The sequence below is a fragment of the Leucopleurus acutus genome (genome assembly GCF_964270905.1).
Source record: "Leucopleurus acutus genome assembly, chromosome: 3".
Taxonomy (NCBI): domain Eukaryota; kingdom Metazoa; phylum Chordata; class Mammalia; order Artiodactyla; family Delphinidae; genus Leucopleurus; species Leucopleurus acutus.
Genome location: NC_139145.1, coordinates 56,565,031 through 56,577,952, shown reverse-complemented (window position 1 = coordinate 56,577,952; position 12,922 = coordinate 56,565,031). Strand labels below are relative to the sequence as shown.

Genomic DNA, 12,922 nt, shown 5'->3' with positions numbered 1-12,922 from the left:
GTTCCAAGTTTTTAAAGATGTGAAGAAACAGAAAGTTCTTTGCTTTGAGCAAGGTTCTGAAGTTTACAAAACGCATTCTTGCATGTGATCCCAGTTGATCCTCATGACAGCTCCCCGAGCTGTGTAAGGCATTTCTCATGCTCCCTATTTTATAGCTGCATTAACCAAGAAACAGAGAGTCAAGGAATATTCCCTGACTCCATACAGCCAGTCAGTGGTGGGAACTCAGGTTTTCTCCCTTCTGACTTGGTAATATTCTCCAAGCACTAATGTGACTGCTTGGAACATGGACTCAGTTTTGTATATGCAGACTACTCTGTAGTCCTTACAGATCTATTGATCAAAGAATTAACTGGAAGCTCAACATCAAATACTTGGAGCTAGAAGCAGCCCAGAAGAGTCTATCTGGGGAGTGGTCAGGGGTTTAGACTGCAGAGCCATAAGGAAGTGGATGTCCAAAGAGTAGATATTTTATGGCATGGTACTATAGGGTCAAAGGTAGGACATGGCTTAGGCAAGTAAGACCATGCTGGGGGCAGGAGTTTTAGAATAAAGGGTGAATGTCACCAAACCAAGAGGATGTGATTGATTGTAAGGGGGCTTTGAAGGCTCTCTCTGTTCTGACCATCTGCCAGTCCAAAGAAGACACAATTCGTGGTGCGGTGGTGGGGCCACTCTTAGGAAAAGGCTGGTCATATGAAAGGGGAGATGTGTCCTGTCAAGGGAGATGTGTCCTGTCTGTCAAGGGAGATGTGTCCCGTCTGTCAAGGGAGATGTGTCCTGTCAAGCGGAGGACGGAGTTTTGCTCTAAAGTTTCAAGTCACCTGTTACTCTTGGGCTCTTCCTTTCCCACTTGTAATTCTTATCCTTTCCTATGTCCTTTTCGTAGCTTCATTGGCACCAGAGAGCTCCATCTAATCTCTTTATTTGTAAACTTTGGTATAGGTAGGGGCAGACTCTCCCTATGGAATAATACTAATATGGAGTTTGTGGCTTTTTCTTCCCCCAGAGGAACAGAGGAACAGCCTCATCGACTCCAGTTTGGAATCTGTCGTCTCATCAAACGCAAACAGCATCCTTAATTCTAGCAGCAGCTTACAGCCCAACATGAACTCCAGTGACCCAGACCTGGATGTGCTCAAACCCACCCGGCCCAACTCACTGTAAGTATGACGTCGGGCTGCTGGCCACAGGGAGCCCTTGCTTAGCCATTCTGCCCAGAATGTGCTGTCTGGCCCCATCTGACTTTGAGTATTGTCCCATGAACCTGATTGAAACCTTCTCCCTCAACTTGGAAGCTTGGCTAAGTTTGTTTTGGATTTTTTAAGCAGCATCATCTCAAAGGGGAATCATTATTCTTAACATACCGCTTCTTGGCCTTGGTGATGTTTGATTTACCTGCTGAGATGGCTTTGGTGACAGCTCATTGCCTGTGCTGGCTGCTGGGCATGAAAAGCAATTTCTTTTAGTTTTACAAACATCCGGGCACTGTAGTAGCTCAGTAGATTTGTAGCTAAGTCTGCTTCACTCATTTGTGTTGTCACAGTTTCCCTTCTCCCTGATTATGTTGAGTATGTTCAGTGCTATCTCTGTGTCCACTTCCAGAGAAAATAGCTCCCAGGTGCTCTGTGAGTCTTCAACTCCTCAAACCTTAGCATGACCGTGATCACAGAGCACATTCTCTAAAGGAGAAGAACCTCTGTTGCTTCGTTCTTGGGTGTCGAGCACCCACAGCTGAGACAGGCAGTTTTGAGGCTGGTTGTCCAACCCTCCACGGAAACTAGATCTACTCTGCTTGGGCCAGAAGGTTCTCTTTTGTGGTTACATCCCGCATTACTTAGCCTGCTTCTTTGGACCACCCCATAAATCTTGTCCACTAGAGCCTTTGCATAAAGAATGTGAGGCCATGACAAAACAGCTGGACTCTCCAGCCACAGTTGTATAAGACTCAGGAAGAACAGAGTTGACTTTGCCTTTCTCTGGTGAAAATAGTTTGAGGTTCAGCCACAAATTGCCTTCAGGACAGTTGTTTCTCTTGGTGAGGCCCCAGGATGTCAGAACCTTTTCCTGCCCCTCTCCCTGCTGTGGTTGCATGATCGCGCTCCGCCATTCTATCTTGCTAACATAGTTACAGATCTGCAAAATGGGTCTACAGTTTTTGCCTTAGAAGGGACTAAGGGATATTAAGGTTTGGAAGGAAAAATGACTCTGAAATGGATATGAGGCACTTAGAAAATGCAGCAACAGTGTAAGATGGAATTGTGCATTGAGAAAATCAGGTCTCTTTTTCATTGTTGGCAGCTTTAAGTCCTACCTTGATATTCAAGAAATGTAATTACCTGTTATCAGGTAGATGATGTGGTTTTTTTTTTTTTTACCAAGAACTATCCTCAAATGCTCAAAATGATTTAACTTGTTCAGCTTGCGGGCAGTGAGTCCTTTCTGGTTCTCCGTGGCCAGACTTGCCTGTGGAGCCTCCCTTCCTTGATGGATGGCTCTCTAGGGTACTCCTGGAGCCGTTTTCCTTGCAGTTGCTGAAGTTATTTGTTGCTCAGAATGAGCAAGGTTGAATTTCTAGCCCAGGTTGCTTAACACTCCCTGATTTTAGCCGGCGGCACCAACTAGTGGTCTTTAATCTTTGTTTTCAGCTGCTGGGGGCTGGGAGCCCCCCACGTCACCATTGAGTACAGTGTGTCCAAAGAGGCTACTTTGGCAGCTATGTGGAAATGGGGGGGTTTGGTCTTTTAAACAGGTCATGGAGGAGGGGGCTTGGGATTTTTTATTTTTCAGTTATCTAGATGTGATTTGTTTTACATAAAACACTGGGGGTCACTTTGCCTGCTTCACGCCATCCACCAGATGCATCCCTACCTGGTGTATGTTTGGGGGGCTTTCCCAAGGAAGGGAGGATGAGGCCAGGAACAGTCCACTTGTTTGCCTCTGGTGGAGGATGGGAGGTAGGAATGTGGGTGTGTTTCCCGCAAGACTGTTGTCTTCCAAGCCCAGTGAATAGCTAACTGATACCTGAAAGTCTTGAGCTCCAGGAGGGCTGCTCTTGAGGTGGAAGCAGTGCTGACACCAGCATTTGCTACGGACCTGATGAGGGCCATGCCAGCAGCCCTAACCACTCTGCAGCTGGTTCTCCACCCATTTCTGAAACCCAGGGCCAGGAGATGTTGTTGCCCAGCTTGTGCCTGACAGATTGATTCTGCCTGGGATTGGCCTGGCCTGGGATTGGACCACCGACAGATGGATGAGAGGTCATCCCGCCAAGTGGAAGAAGCCTCAATACTTCCCTGAATCAGGGAATTCTGAGGCACCCTCTGCCATGGTGCTGGGACTCAGTTGCAACCAGCCGAGACCACTGGGGTCTCAGCCTCGGTCCTGGACCCTTTCATTCCTTCCGTCGTTGTTCACTTGGAGGTGCACAGAGTTCCTTGAATGGGGACACTTAATGACGCAGATGAAAACACAAGACCAGGTCGAGGGGTGGGGGATTACCATTACCTTGACTGTAAATTAGGCACAGCGTGGGGAAACCAGTCACCAGAAAACTGTCTGTTCTTTTTATTTCATTCATTTGTTTTTCATTGTTTTCATAATGACTGGAATGATCCTTCTGACCACATAACAATCATAATGAAAGAAACTTGTTTGTGACTCAGCGTCCCTTGGTACTCTGGAGGCCACATTTTGCTGTCTCCTTTGTAAATCTTTTCTAATTCTCCAAGGAGACGAAGGTCCTCTTGTTTGTGTGGACATAATGCTAAATCAGGCATCAGAATCAGAGATGCCACCATTTCAGGCCTGCCAGGGCAAGGCTGCAGGGATCCTATCTTTGGCAGGTCCTCAGCTGGACTTCTTGAGGTTGCTGTCTCTCCTAAAGATCAAAGGACACTTGGTGAGCCGAGACCAAAGTTTAGCTCATCTAAAATGGTCAGCAAATAGTGCTGACCTGGTTTATGCTCAGACCTCTGCTGAGCTACCTGGGGTAAAGGAGAAAAAGAGGATTCCTGGCCTCCCCGGGAGTTTACACTCTGGCTGAGGAGGAAAAATGGTGGTAAATGGCAGTGCTAAATGGGGCTTAGAGCTCAGAAGTGCATTTAGAGTTCAACAACTCTTAACTGGGTATCTGTTAGGTACACAAACCAGTCAGTGTCGGGAAAAGTGGCGTAGATGAAATGTGAGGTGGGCACTAGGTAAGATGATATGGGTGGATGAAGAGCATTTCAGGCAAGGGGATGAGAGAGGCAGAGATAATCCAGGATGGAGAAAAACAGTCTACAGATGTGTGTGTTGGGGGAGGGGGAACTTAGTTCTTCCCCCACCACGACCACCAAAAAAAAAAAAAAAAAGATTGAACAAGCTGTTAAGATCAGGTCACTTCACACAAAAATCCAGATTTCATGCTGGAACCACTAGACACACACACACACACACACACACACACACACAAAATAATGAATTTAGACACAGACCTTACAGCATTCACAAAACTTAACTCAAAGTGGACCATAGACCTAAACGTAAAATGCAAAACTATAAAATTTCTAGAAGACAACATAGGAGAAAATCTAGGTGTCTTTGGGTTTGGCAATGACTGTTTAAAGAAACACCAAAAGCATAATCCATGAAAGAAAAAATTGGTAAGTTGGACTTCATTTAGGCTAAAAGCTTCTACTCTGGGAACGACATTATTAAGAGAATGAAAAGCCAAGCCACAGACTAGGAAAAAGTATTTGCAAAACACATATCTGACAAAGGACCAGTATACTAAATATATAAAGAGCTCTTAAAATTCAACAGTAAGTAAACAAACCACCCAGTTAAAAGCTGAGCAAAGGGGCTTCCCTGGTGGCGCAATGGTTGGGAGTCCGCCTGCCGATGCAGGGGACACGGGTTTGTGCCCCGGTCCGGGAAGATCCCACATGCCGTGGAGCGGCTGGGCCCGTGAGCCATGGCGGCTGAGCCTGCGCGTCCGGAACCTGTGCTCCGCAACCAGAGAGGCCACAACAGTGAGAGGCCCGCGTACCGCAAAAAAAAAAAACAAAACGATCAAGCGATCACGCTCTTAGGTGTTTACCCAAATGAGTTGAAAGCTTAGGCCCACAAAATCCTGCCTATTCATAATTGCCCAAACTTGGAAGCAACCAAGTTGTTCTTCAGCAGGTGAATGGATAACCAAACTGTGGCACGTCCAGACAATGGAATATTATTTGGTGATATAAGGAAATGAGCTATCAAGTCATGAAAAGACATGGATGAACCATAAATGCATACTGCTAAGAGAAAAGAGCCACTCTGAAAAGGCTGCAGTATGGTATGATACCAACTATATGACATTCTGGAAAAGGCAAAACTATAGAATCAGTAAAAAGATTAGTGGGCAGGAAGGACACAGGGCATTTTTAGGACAGTGATACTCTTCTGTATGATATCCTAATAGTAGATATTACTAAATGCATAATGCAAGACATTATGCATTTGTCAAAACCCATAAAACCCATAGAAAAGAAAGAGTGAATCCTAATGTAAACTGTGGACTTTAGTTAATAATAATAGCAATAATAATAATGTGTCAGTATTGGTTCATCAGTGGCAATAAACGTACCACACTAATGAAAGGTGTTAATAATAGGGGAAACTTAGGGAAAGGGGAGAGTTATATGAAAACTCTAAGTTATTTTGAGCCATTTTTCTGTAAACCTAAAACTGCTCTAAAAAGTAGTCTATTAGTAAATTTTTTTTAATCTAGATTTCCAGCTTCTTCTGAAAAGTTATAAGATTTGGCCACACTAAATTCATATGTTGCTTGGTAACAGATGATACTCTTTAGTCACTATCTTCTCTCTTTTCTGTCTCCAAGGCCTGTGATAAATTAAATACGGCCAAAGAATCTTTGCAGCCCCTCCCATTAAGAGGTGGAGTCCTTGAATCTAGGCCGGCCTTTACCCTCTGACTTGATTTGATCATTATATGACTTCCAAGCCCAGGCCACAAGGCCTTGCAGCCTCCCATCTCCTCTTGGAACCCAGCCACCGTGTAAAAAGTACAGCCTAGCCTCCTTGAGGTTGAAGGACTGTTAGAGAGAGGAAGCCCGCTGTCCCAGCCAAGCCCAGTGCCCAGGCCACCGGTCAGCTAATGCAGCCACATGAGTGAGTCCAGGAAAGACCAACAGAAAAGCTGCCCAATTACCCCCGCAGATTCATGAAAAAGAATACATTGTGGTGGTTTTAAGCCCCTGAATTTAGGCCAGTTTTTTCAGCAATAGTTAACTAACACAAGTCAGAGTCATGGGCAACTTCCTTGGGATGGCACTGGGCTGCCTGGGTCAGGTATGGAAGATTCTCACTGTAGCATAGTGGCACGTGGAGATTAGCCTTTCCATTTTCAGAATCTTCTTTGAAAGAAAATGACTCATAAATGAGATTCTAAGAAGTTCAGAAACAAAACAAAACCCATAGCTGATGGCTGAGGCATGGAAAGCAGGAAGCCCTAGGTTTTAATCCTGGCACCAACATCGACTGGCTGGTGCTCTTCCTTGGCCCTGAACATGCCCCTGAACGTGCCCAATGCCCGCTGCCGGTGCTGGAAGGAGTAGGGCTGACCTGTCTCTAAGAACGGAGGTCATTCACTGGGTGCTTACAAGGGACTGCAGAAATAAGTCTCTCTCTCCTCTCCCAGTGACCAACAGAGATGGCCTTGTGCCATCGCTTTTCTGGGAGACAGTGATTTTTAAGGAGGAAGTAAACAAATGCTGAGAAAGAAGTCAGGGGACATCCCCCTAGGGACTTGAGATACTGCAGTAATTCCCCCAAATTAAAACCGACCAGGGGAAGGCTTTTTTCAGACCGCTGGGGTAGGGATGGAGGGGCTGGTTAGGATTGAAAGAAGGCCAGGAGAGCAGAGGATGGTTCCAGCAATGGAGGAACCCAGCCTTGGAGTTCTCTCTGCCTAAGTGGTCCCCACCCCTAAAAAATAACTCACTGCCCAGTAGCCCCATCAATAAAACTAATTTTTCTCATCCTTTCCGCTTAACACACACACACATGCGTTTCCAAGTTATTTCTGGTTACCTAAAAGATGTGTGCATGCCAGACGCCTTCAAATTCTGCCAGAGTCAACCGTCCTCTCTGGTTTTAGTGGCCAGTGAGAGGCGGCAAGAGAACAGTGCCTGGAATTCAGAGGATAAACAAGGCCTGCTTCCAGGCAGAGTTGTTTCTCTGAAGCACTGTTGGCTCCTGCTGCATTTGATTCAGCGGCTCTCATCTGAAACCTGGGGAAAGCTTGCCTGGAGAGAGATCTCTAAAACTTTACTTCTGTTTTGCTTATTCAGTCAAAATTCACTCAGCAAATATTGTTGAACACTGACTGTGGGCCAGGTGTTATTCTGAGTGCTGAAGATAGAGTGATAGAAAGATTAGAGTTTCTGCGCTCATTGATTTTATATTCTAGTAAGGTAACATCAGTATCTCAAATATCAAATGTTGAGAAGTTCTGTGGAGAAAACCAACATAGAGTAAAGGAGGTACAGATTTGGAGGGGAAGGAGGCAAGTTACGTTAGGACTTTCTGCCTCAGTTTCTTCATCTGTAAAATGGGGTCATCATACCCTCCACAAAAATGTGTTGTGACAGTTAAGTGAGATCACCTTTTGTCATATCATTTGCATGTACAGCACTGTGAATGGCAGTTACCGGTAATGACTCAGAGGCCCTCTTCCACACCATCCGTTCTCTCCCTCTATTCTGTCAACCCTGGTGTGTATTTTTCGGGTGCAGAGAGATGTCCCAGGCTATTCTGCTCATCTCTCCGCACAGGCTTACTATCTTGGTAGCCTGGAGCTCTCTGTCAGGTCAGTCTTTGAGTATCAGTGGAAAGAAGGGGACTTCTACTGTAGAGTCAGGTTCTGCCCCACCTTAAACCTAGACCAGCTGGGGTAGGCAAGCCTGTTCCTGAGACATGTGGGAACCTCCACATCCCATGGGGTACCTGATAAGCTGCATGCCTAGCTGTTATTTATTGGGACCAAATGAATCACTAAAGGAATAAAAGGCATTAGACAACTGATAACTAATGGCATATTTTTTAAAGTAATTTTACCATCTAAGTGCTATTTTATGCCAAAAGAGTTACACCCAAACAGGCAGCTATGATTTTGCTCCAGTGATCTTTGTTTTGTCATTCTTTGGGATGCAGGGATTTGAAAGAGGAAGTTTTCCTCTGTGGTTGAGTCAGTTTGCTGTGGGAAGAGGATCTTTCCTGTTAGATTGAGGATACCATTTCTCACCTACCTCCAAGCAGAAAAGGTCTCTCGAGACAGTTTTGCCTGAAAATTTGGTGGCATTCCCCACCTCGAAAAATAGCTCGAAAGCGTAATGATTTTCACAAGGAGTCATGTGCCTTTTCTTATTACTCCTCACCACCCCCACGGTGGCTCCAGCCTGCTTGGTCGTGGTTGTCTCTTGGACAAGCCCAGAACCTTCCCTCTTACGTCTCAGGCCCCTGGGGCCACCATAGCCACAGCTCTTCCAAGTACCAGGCCAGCTTCCCTTGACATTTGCAGAGATTCGTCACTGACATGACCCACATTCTTGTTTCCTGAGAGGCCTCCTGTCAGCTTTTCCCATTCCCCAGCCAAGATCTTCCGGGCCAGTCAGGAGCCCAGCTGGCTTCCCTTGGTTGAGGGTGGAGATTCCTGCCTGGTGACCCATCCGATTTTTATTGGATAAATGTGTTTGGTTATTAGCGGTTCTTCTTTTTTTCACAGAAAAATCGATCGAGGCAGGCCTCACACTTCGTGACCCAGCAGGATTTCTTTCCCAAGCACCAGGGCTGTCCGTGGGCTTGGATCTCTCCGGCGTGTCAGCAGAGGGGGTATGGGAGGAGGCGGGGACTGGATATCATTCCAGTGCTCAGCCAGCATCCCCGTTTTCCAGCAGAGTGGAAGTCACAAATGGAACGATGTTTTCCTTCACACAGATTGTTTTCTTCCCCCTTTATGAGCTAAAATCATATAAAAGGTCTGCATTTTCTTCTGTACACTAATTAATCTTACCAAATAATCTTAAACAGTTCCCCCATTTGCCATGCCATGGAGTAGATGCTGAAGCCTTGGGGTTTAATTAAACATATGAACGAACGAATTTCATTCTGGATTTAGCTGCATTTTATATGTGTAAGTAGGTGTCAGGCATTTTAAATCTCCAGTTTTTTGTAGTGTCTTTAGGGAAGGAAATAGGCTTACGATTTTGCATGGCTTTCAGCACTATTATGCCTGTAAGTGGACTTGGAAGGAACTCTGAAGGGCTGTTTTTCTCGCTTTGGGTTAGATCTGAGATCGTCTGTCTCCCTCCCTGTGTATATAATTTGGAGGAATCTTATTGGTTGATCCAGATCCTAAATTGGGTAAATTAAAATCATATTTGAGTTCAAGTACTGCTTTTTAAACCTTCTTAGTCAGTCTGGAAAGCAGATGCGTCCTTAGCTAGGAACACATTTCTAGTTGGAAACAGCCTTGGGGTCTTATTTTTAATGACTTCTCTGCATTAAGAATATAGAAAACCGTGTACTGTAGTCTGCTTTGGTCTCTGCATGCTGCTCTTCCAGGGCAGGGTCTTAGCTCAGCACGGTGTTTGCCAGAGTGTGGCCCTGTGACCAGCATCATTGGTGTCACCTGGGAGCTCATTAGAAATGCATGTTCTCAGGCCCCACCCAGACTTACTGGGTCAACAACTCTGGAGGAGGAGCCCAGCAATCTGTGTTCTAACAAGCCCTGCAGGTCATTCTGACACATGCTCAAGTCTGAGAACCGTGGTCATAATGCGTTAGGCTGATAGACTTCCACCAGAAAAACATCTGGATATACCTCAATGTAAAGCGCTCAGGGCCAAGCGTGTGTCATCGCTGGCACTTTGTCCCTGCAGTGATAACAGTAGTGGAGCTTAAGAGCACCCTGCCCTTGGCCCTCAGGGGAACCCAGTTAGCTCACCAGTGCTATACTTTACAGCTCACCAAGGAAGCCAGCCGGCTGCTTTGCAAATGCTTGCCTTTTGGTCGTAAATCAAGAGAGGGTGAGTACATCAACTAATCAAGCCAATAGGTATTTTTATTGAGCACATACTATGTGTGTAACACGAGAAAGTCAAGACCCTTGCATTGACAGAAGAAGAGATCTCAGGGTATGTGATACTGAAAGTGGTGGGTCAGCATCAGCACGTGCAAAAGATGTGAGACTTCTGGGTCAGCATTCCCCAAACTGAGGCAGGAATGGGAGACAGGTGGAAAGAATGGAGTTGGACAAAGTTCAACCGATTCTTGACAAGGAGACTTCTGTGCCTTTAATATGTCCGTTGTGAATCTCCCAAGGGGCATGTCTTATGCTGCATTTCCTAAATGTATTTGACTACAGAAGATGGTTTTACAGTGCTTCTCTTCAGCCTCTTAAAACAGGATCCCACTGTTTAGGAAATGCTGTTCTAAAATACTCTACTTTTGAGGGGGAAAATGTATTGCTCATAATGGATGGTATTATTATGGCAGAGATCCTTCAAAAGAATAGCGATCTCGGGGCTTCCCTGGTGGCGCAGTGGTTGAGAGTTCGCCTGCCGACGCAGGGGACGCGGGTTCGTGCCCCGGTCCGGGAAGATCCCACGTGCTGGGGAGCGGCTGGGCCCGTGAGCCATGGCCGCTGAGCCTGCGCGTCCGGAGCCTGTGCTCCTCAACGGGAGAGGCCACAGCGGTGAGAGGCCCGCGTACCGCAAAAAAAAAAGAAAAGAAGAAAAATAAAATAGATTTACTCATTTTTTTTTGAAATTGACATTCTTTTATTTATTCTCTTAAATTTGTGGAGTACATCTTTGTGAGAAACAATTCTCTTTTTTAACCTTTAACATTTGTTGTATCCTCAGTAACTAATGATCTGAGTGAGATGCCTGCTATTTGATTGAAGAATAAGGGTCCTACAGAAGGGTGATGCTTTTGGTATGTTTTAAATGAAGTTAGTGCTATTTGAATCATTCATTCAATGGCCAGGTGACTCCTCCGCTCCAAGCTGGTCTGTCCAGGACTCCAGGTCAGTTTAGCAAATGGTAACTCTTGTAGGACAGCAGAGGAAATTTGTCTCAGGGAGCTAAGTAGAGTGGATCCAGTTAGACCTCTACGTCTGGACTGATTTCAGATTTCTTATTAAATTAGGAAGCCCTAACTTAGGAAACAAGAAAGTCAGCTAGCTACTCATGAGCTCCTCTCCCATCCTCTCAACCAACATTGTGAAATTTAAGTAGTTCAATTTTCTTGAGCTCTATATAGTTCTTTCACCTGATCTTCATCTGTCATTCTCCATCTGTCATCTACCCAATTTCCTTTAAAAGCCCTATTTTAAAGCAGAATATATAATGGAAAAACCTTAACTCCTGACCTTTATGGAGCTGCGCTAGAGTTACTCCATAATAATTAGCAGTTGCTCTGGTAACCTCAGACACATGGCCTAAATCACCTGTGTTCGTCACTGTCCATTCCCCACCTTCTGGATAGTAAGATCACATGCTTCCTGCTAATGAAAAAGGAACAGTTTAGTAATTTTATCATTCTTTTAAGCTTCTATTGTAAGAGTAGAGGAAGCGATACTGTTTGGGATCAGACACACTAAAAATAGGTGTTTTGTTTAGTTTTTTGGTGACTAAAGCAGTGACGTAGGAGAGAAATCATCTTGGGTTTTGAGCAAGTTGGAAAGCCCTGTTCTGTCTGTTTTGTTCACCACTGTACTCAGAACCTTAGACGATTTAAGCAGGTAAAATGGGCAGATTAGAATTTAAGGATAGCGGCACCCAGGATGGAATGGGAGAAGGAAATTGCCAAGGCTGTCGGCGTATCAAGTCAGACCTCACTGAGTGGGAGCCCACTAACTTCAGCATTCAGACTTGAAGAATACTGCTTGCAAGCTGGGAAATCCAAAGCTGGAGCACAGCAGAGATTTCTGATCTTCAGATAAGTGTGTTGGCTTCAACTCTGTCTTGGAGGAAGCCTACACCCTCACCTCCCCTAGCTTCCACACACCTTACCTTACAACACAGACGTGGTAGTAGGAGCGCCATGTAACTCACTGCTTCCTCTGGGGGAGAAACAGCCCCCCACCCCCTCACACACACACATCCTCTTTCCCATTCTTCTCTTGACCCTTTGTGTGAAAGTGGAATTAGAGGAAATATGCCCTGAGTCATCCTGTGGGGGTACTTACGATGCGCAATTGTCACAGTGAAAATAAACTGGCAGAAGATCAAGAATTAAGAAGTGGAATCATGGGACTCCCGGACACAGTAATCCAGTAGAGACAAGGTCCACGTGTTAGTGACCGACAGAGCCAAGGTGATCATCGCAGACAGCAGTTAGACCCAGCACTGTCCCAGGTGAAGGCTGCAATTTAAATAATTATTAGCGGAGGAACCCCACTGACTGCTTTTGCTCGAGCTTCTACCCTTTCTTAAATCTCAGGGACAGAGACTGCGCTCTGCTTTATGTGTCCTCTTGGAGTACGGCGCCACCAGTTGAATATTTGCCAGTGTAGCCTACCTGCGCCTGGAGACCCCACCAACATCAGCCTCCAGAATCAGCCAGATCTGATGGACAGTCCCTTCCCAGGCAGCCAGCAAACACATAATAAATACCTTCTGTTTAAGGTACCGTTCCAGGCACTAGGAAAGAGACCGAACAACACTCTCCCCTCAAATCTCTGACAGTCCACATGGGGGAAATCAGATCTACGGACATGAGGGGAACATTGCTGCCAGTGAGAGACAGATTTCAAGTCATAAGTGAGTGGTCTGGTCATTCATTCAAAAATATTTATGGTTGAATGAAGTGCCTTTGCAATTTACGTTGTATAGGCAGGGTTTCCAATAATCTCTTCTAGATCTGCTTTAAGT

The 12,922-nt window shown here is 45.5% G+C and overlaps 1 protein-coding gene across 2 annotated transcripts in view; it reads left to right on the top strand.

Moving 5' to 3' along the window:
- ARHGAP26 (Rho GTPase activating protein 26) overlaps positions 1-12,922 on the top strand; it is a 479,016-nt gene that overhangs the window by 410,319 nt on the left and 55,775 nt on the right. For both annotated transcript variants that reach the window (XM_082835995.1, XM_082835996.1), the window contains exon 20: positions 1,010-1,163. In XM_082835995.1, the coding sequence (XP_082692121.1) occupies positions 1,010-1,163 (154 nt within the window). The remainder of the gene's footprint in view (positions 1-1,009; positions 1,164-12,922) is intronic.